General features: G+C 46.3%; 1 protein-coding gene across 1 annotated transcript in view; it reads right to left on the reverse strand.

Moving 5' to 3' along the window:
* Positions 1-6,110, reverse strand: part of ccnd1 (cyclin D1) — a 7,333-nt gene extending 1,223 nt beyond the window's left edge. Inside the window, exons 1-5 of the mRNA XM_044196849.1 lie at positions 5,688-6,110; positions 4,120-4,335; positions 3,088-3,247; positions 2,494-2,642; positions 1-2,394 (exon numbers count right to left, since the gene is read on the reverse strand). The exon at positions 1-2,394 is cut by the window's left edge and continues 1,223 nt beyond it. Coding sequence (XP_044052784.1) covers positions 2,239-2,394; positions 2,494-2,642; positions 3,088-3,247; positions 4,120-4,335; positions 5,688-5,885 — 879 coding nt within the window. The 5' untranslated portion in view covers positions 5,886-6,110 and the 3' untranslated portion in view covers positions 1-2,238. The remainder of the gene's footprint in view (positions 2,395-2,493; positions 2,643-3,087; positions 3,248-4,119; positions 4,336-5,687) is intronic.
* Positions 6,111-6,557: the final 447 nt, after the last annotated feature.

Consider the following 6,557-nt stretch of genomic DNA (forward strand, 5'->3'; position numbering starts at 1 on the left):
GAATCTACACAAAAACAACAAATGAGGATGTCAATAACACAATTTTCTATGAGAAAATTCAAACCTAGAATGGCAGTATATTGACATTTATATGTATAAAAAACCAACCAAAAATGTAGCAGCAAACAACAAGAGAAAAGCATCGGTTTTAATCCATTACGTTTTTGTCATCTTTTTTTTGTCTCTTTTTTTTTTTACACGTAGCTGGGATTTATTTTCTATAGCAGCGGAATACAAGGAGTGTTTCTCTCCTACTCTCTATCCTTAATGTACAATCAGAAACCTAATGCGCAGGGTTCCTGCACAGTTGGACAGTCACACAGTTCAACACTTTTTGCAGAGTGGGATTTGAAGAGAGCCCTCCGCCTGTGGTAATCTGTCCGTCGTCATATTTAACGTATACACGACAGCGTCCCGCCCTGTGCAGGAACCCTGACTGGAACTCTACAGCATTAAGACACACCTCCCTGTTGAGCCTTCACCCTTTTTGCCACTTTTGCGGACCCATCCCCCCCCCGTACTCTTGCCAGCTTTGCTCTCCACTCTTTTAGGCAAGTCCCCAAGAAACGCAGCCCACGTCTTTTAGGTTTGTGCAAAATCATGTCAATAGTCTCAACACTCCTCTTCTGTGTTTTTTAGCTTCACCCCCTTCCCAGAATCCATGAGCAGTGTTTGAACTGAGGCGGAGCAGCGGAGGAGATGTTGTCCTGGTGACTTAGAGGCAGACCGGGGTTTTAGTTTTACAAATCTTTCTGGACGGCAGGGCTGCTCTGCAGGCACAGTTCAACACCAGTAGGTGGAGCCACGGTTCGTTAGCAAACTAGAAAGTGCAAGCTAAAAAAATAAATAATATTTTTAACTGTATAAAAATAAAGTATTATTTTAACCCTAAAAATAATACTTCTTTTTACCTCTGGACCTTCAGCTTTTGGCTCTGCGCACTGAGGCTGAACTGAATCAGTGACAAGCTTTAAATGTAAGAGCAGCGCTGCCTGTACGAAACATTTGCTGAACTGAAACTCAGCAACAGCAGGCGCCCGGCTCTGCGAGACTCACCGCAGGGCCACGCAGCAGTCGGTCCTGTTTTTACAAAAAAGGATTTCTGCCTTACTGGTCAATTCATTTGTCCCATTAGATGACTCAGATCCAGGTGCAACTGTCTGCAGGTGCTGCTCTGACTCTCCGTCACCAGAAGATTCCTGCTCAAACCCCCATTCCTTTTTCATGTTGTTGTACAAACTTTCTCACTGTGATTTTTTAGACGACCAGCAGCGCTGACCAAAAGTGCTTTTTTTAGAACACAAAGTTGGAATGGTTTAGGTTTAACTACACGGAGAAAGGAAACATAACAGACTGTGGATCGCTCTGCTTGGTTGTGCATCGATTTGATCTTCTCAAACTACAGCAAGCTGAAACGGGCAACGCGAACGAACAAAGAATCACATGTGTCCGAACCTGGACATCAGCAGTCCACAGTCACTGCGGTCAGAAAAACTGAGCGTCTCACACTACACTTGGTTTAAAAAACAAAAGGCTTGGAAGAAAAGAGGTATAAGACTAATTGATAAAGAGGTCTAAAATTATATATAATAAAGTGACTAAACACAAGCAAGCAGGGATGTATGCATGTCTGCACCGCAACAAGACAAACATGGAGCTTGGACAGGAAGGCTAGAACATTCTAGATATAACAGAAGAGAAATGAAACACAAAAAAGCCTCTTCTCTTTAATAAAAGTCCGATTTCAGGTGAAGACCTGAAGGCAGACTACAAGGACCTACTGTACATGACACTTTGGGATGTTTTAGTAGGCAAGTTGAGTCTGCGGTAATTTAAAGATTCCTAGTTTAATATCTGAGGGAATAAGAACAAATATCTACTAAAATGTCTGTTTTGTGGCTTCGACTCCAGCCCTAACCCGCAGGCCGTCAGTACGCTGTCTGTTTTCTCTGGTACATTTCTGTAGTGTTCGTTTCTTTTCCCAGGATGGGAGGGCACACCGGCAGGTAATGTGACTTGGGGTTTGTCGCAGGGCGCTCTGTCCCGTCCTGGCAGCAGTGGGGGACAGCGGGCGTGTGAGTGACATGTCGGCCATGAGAGCAGCCCGCCGGGAAGAAGGAGGAGGAGGGGAGGCCGAGTTCAGATGAGGCGCCCCCTCCCCAGCCCACCCGTCGCCGCCCTTTGTCGACAACTTTCCCTCGATCATCGGGTCATCGTGCGATGCGGGTGCCGGTCATTTCAGATGTTGATGTCTCTGACGTCTGTCGGGGTGCTGGACAGGTCCACGTCCTCGTCCACGCGTTTGGTTTCTGTTGTGCTGCCGTGCTGCTGAGCCTGCCGCAGGCTGGACTCCAGCAGAGACTCTATCTGCTCCTGACACGCCCGCAGGCAGTCCTGCAAGCACACAAGCAACACTGAGTCAACGCCATCCAGAGCAATCAATGGCCTTTTCCACATTCAGATATGAGTTTGGTACAATGTGTGTTTGCGTACCGGGTCACTGCGAATGACCTGCGACAGGAAGTTGGTGAGGTTCTGGGAGGACAAGGAGGCATCTTGGCTCTTCAGGTAGAGCCCTTGAACAGCTGCCACCACGCTGCCCGCCGCCACCATGGACGGAGGACTGGCGATGAAGTTGACATCTGTGGAAACGACACGAGCATGTGTTACAGACGAGGTTAGACGTCCACATCTACAGCCCCGTCTGACAGTGACTGTAAAACACCATACCTACTTTCCTTTCAATAAATGAACAGAACCACTCATTATATATAACGTGTGCTGCATCCCAAACTTTTGACCTCCAGAAAAATCCTCAATTTTGACTGCAGCTTTAATCACCCCGTCTGGAAACTTGGGGTATTAAATTACATAAACTAAGACACAGAACGATAAGGGAAAATAGGAAATATAGAAAATGCATATAACTATCAATGTACTGTACTGTATGCTTACATGGCAAGTGTTTAATTATATTAATTTGAATTCTGTTAGCAAATCTGAATGTTCACCCAAGCAAGTATATTTACTGTACACATGAAGGTATAGGACCTGCACTCGAATCAGGACATCAGCTCCGTGTCCTACCTGTAGCACAGAGCGCCACGAAGGTCTGGGCGTGCTTCCTGAGGATCTGCTTGGTGGACGGGTAGATCTTCAGCTTGGACAGGAAGTGCTCGATGAAGTCGTGCGGCGTGACTGAAGCCAGATCCCACTTCAGCTTGTTGAGAACCAGCAGCTCCATTTGCTGTGGACGGACCAGACCAGAGGCATTCACTCAACCTGACCCACACTCACTTAGAAAGAAAAATGTACTCCTCCTTTCATGTCTGCTGTGACATTTAGTTCCTGCCGCTGCAGCACATGTAATCCCATCCTATATTCCTGGCACGTTTTCTGTTTGCAGCTTTGATACCATCCTGGTTAATGTTTGCAGCTTTCTTTCTTTTATCTCTGCAGTGCAACGCTCTCCAGACTTCAGCTTTCTCACAAATGTATCGTCTTAAGTTCCTATGCAATCCTACTATGTGCATAATCAACAGATCTACTTCCTCAGGCTATTTTTATTTATTTATTGCTTACTAAACTACCTAGAAATACAGATATAGTCGGCCCGTGAATACAATACTACATAAAGCCCCAATGTATGTCTCTGTTATCTGACTTGATTGCATTAACTGTCCCAAACATCGCTCTGATGGAGTCACGGCGGTATAACCGGCTGCTCATAGAACGAATGTCACAGCAAACACAAAAGAAAAGTGTGTGTCTGTAGTTGTTCATGTTCAGTTTGTCACTGTCTGCACCTCTGTATTTTAGCCAATAGGTGTCGCTGTGAATCAGTGTTTTCTTGGCAGTCACTGAGACCATTCATGAAATCAGAGAGGCCTTCCAGTCACCATGGGAAAGGCACAGGCAGCCATTCAGACACTGCTGCACCAAAGCTACATTTCTACTTTTTTATTTCAACCAAAGAATCTATCACATTTCAGTACAGTCGATGCCATAAGACCATAGTGACACTGCCAAACACTGTGTATTCTGCCCATGTGGTCTCCAGTGCGTGCTGCTGTGTACTGTATGCCTTATGCAACATCCATGTCTGCAGAACTCAATTACCAGCAGCTCTTCGGGCTGGACCGAGTTGTCCGTGTAGATACAGAGTTTCTCCGCAGTTAAGGGCACAGTCTCCTTCATCTTGGATGCTAGAAACATGCATGTAGCTCCCAGCAGCTGCAGTCTTGTTTTCCTGGTGGCCTCCACTGATAAAAATCTGTCCAAATAGTTCATAGCCAGCGGAAAAACCTCCTCCTCACATTTCTGTTCCTCGCAAACCTGGGAGGTGAGAAAAGCACTTAGAGGTTGCTGTCGCATGCTGGAAGAACCCCCCGCCCCCCACCCCCATTCATATGGCCCCCACCGGCTCTATGTCGTATTCCGTGCACAGCTGTTTGCATTCAATAGCTGGCTGTCCACAATCACCCGAAAAGAAATGCAAAGAAATGAAACATTTTGTGCATTAAAATTCATTTGAGATTAGAGTTCAAATATCCTGCGTGGCACGCTATTTAACGCAAACTCAACTCCACATGCAACCGAAAACACCTAAAGTCTATCCATCGATTGACTACAGTAAGAAAGGCTGGTACAGTAATGAAAACAGTCGGGAATTAGTTTGCAGTCAGTTCTGACCGAGACACAAAGGTGGCGTCGATGCAAGTTTCACTCTCTAATTTCAACTTCGTCATCTTTTCAAAAAATATTTAGAAATATTTAAAAATTACCAGGGTGCGTACAATTAGCATGTTAATGATCCTTATCGAATGCCTGATCGGATGAGAGTAAAATGTGTCGAATTGTGACACGTAGGAATTTTTTAAAAATTCATTTCTCAGACTGGGCTTCTTCACGTGCTGCAGGCGACTCTCCCCGGCTCTGCGATGCACACTTTCAGAAATTAATAAAAAATATAAAGCTACGAAGAATTCGATCCAAAAGTTCATGTTAATATTACAAAACATCTAATCTATCAAATCCGACTGTTAAAACGGACGCAATACTTTGGCCCTTTTTTAAAATGAGCTTTTTGCTCAGCGCCCTTCGCGGGCAGCAGTGGCTGCTGTGAAGCAAAACAAACTTCCCCAGCGGGTCCCAGCCGGCCTCCAGCCGTCTCACCGCACAGCTGCATTTCTGGCCGATTTAACCGCCTTACTGTCATTGTTGCTCATATTATACATTTGTAATGATATTAAAATCCTTCTCTTATAGCCTACGACAACAAAGATGGCGCGTAATACTGGCACGGGCCAGACTGCATACGTGTACATTGCTGTTATTTTGGAATATTTTCCCCATGTAATTACATTTCATAACCTTCTAGAAAATATAAGCTAAGAAATAATCACTAACAAAGGTATCCACGGTAGAAACTGAGTACGGTCTGGAGCCAACATCTCCTCTTATAGCCAAAGGACCACCCAGCCCTCATGAAGACATACTTTTCAGAGCGTTTATGTAACATGCACAGTTCAATATCAGACATTAACCTTTAAAAGAGTCACTACTTTCACATGAAGACTCGTTTCTCATGTTTTAGGGTAAACTGGTAAGCTAGCGACTGCCAACTACCAACAAGTTAGCAGCGAAACTCGGGCAGTGAAGGAAAGTTGAAGTGAAGTAAAACCAACCTCTAACATCCAGGTGGCAACTATTTTCCTCATTTTGGGTACAATTTCTTTCTGAACACACTTGAAGTAGTTTGGCGACGGTAGGTAGTTTTCCTCTGCCTTCAGCATGGTGTGTAGAACTCTGTCGTTGAGCAGGTTGACGTCCTGGTAGGCTCTCCTGATGGAGTCCACCTCGCAGCACAGCAGCTGGTCCTCCATAGTAGCCTACTTCTGGTATCGATATTATTATCAGCGTCGATTTAACTTTAGTATCACCCTGTTAAAACGTCACTAAATCACTGAAGGAACAGGCCACAGCACGCAGAAGGCTGTAGTCCGCTAATGTGAAATCACTTTCTTCTTGCTGGGCTGCTGCTTCTGCTGCTGCTGCTGCTGCTGCTCCTCCGGTGTGCGCGAGCCCTCTGAAGCACAGAGCGCTTCCCCCTGTGAGACAAAAACCCCTGCCTCGCGCTCACCAAGCACGCGCGCGCACGGGCACAGGCGCACACAAAGTTTAATGTCGAGCGCGCGCTGAGGAGGTGGGGTGGGTGCGTGCGATGACGTCAGCTGTTGTTAAGAGGGGAGGGGGGGATCAAAGAGACAAGCAGTCTGCTAGGGAGCGCGCGAGGAAGGGATTCTATTATATACATATATATAATGAAAAAGAGAGAGGGGAGGACGGACCCCCCTCCTCCTATAGCCTGGTAGCTTCTGTGGAGGAGGTGGGAGGTCCGGGGCTGAGTCTGGGGGACGTCTGTCCCCGGTGGAGGAGAGCTGACCGGGGGAGGCTGGCAGCTTACCGTCAGTAGGGGGCGATAACGGCTCACACCCCTTCTTCCTTCTTCCTCTGTCTCTCCCCAAGACTCGATGAAAGCAGCAGCCCTCCAAGCG

The sequence above is a fragment of the Siniperca chuatsi genome, linkage group LG1, assembly GCF_020085105.1.
Source record: "Siniperca chuatsi isolate FFG_IHB_CAS linkage group LG1, ASM2008510v1, whole genome shotgun sequence".
Classification (NCBI taxonomy): domain Eukaryota; kingdom Metazoa; phylum Chordata; class Actinopteri; order Centrarchiformes; family Sinipercidae; genus Siniperca; species Siniperca chuatsi.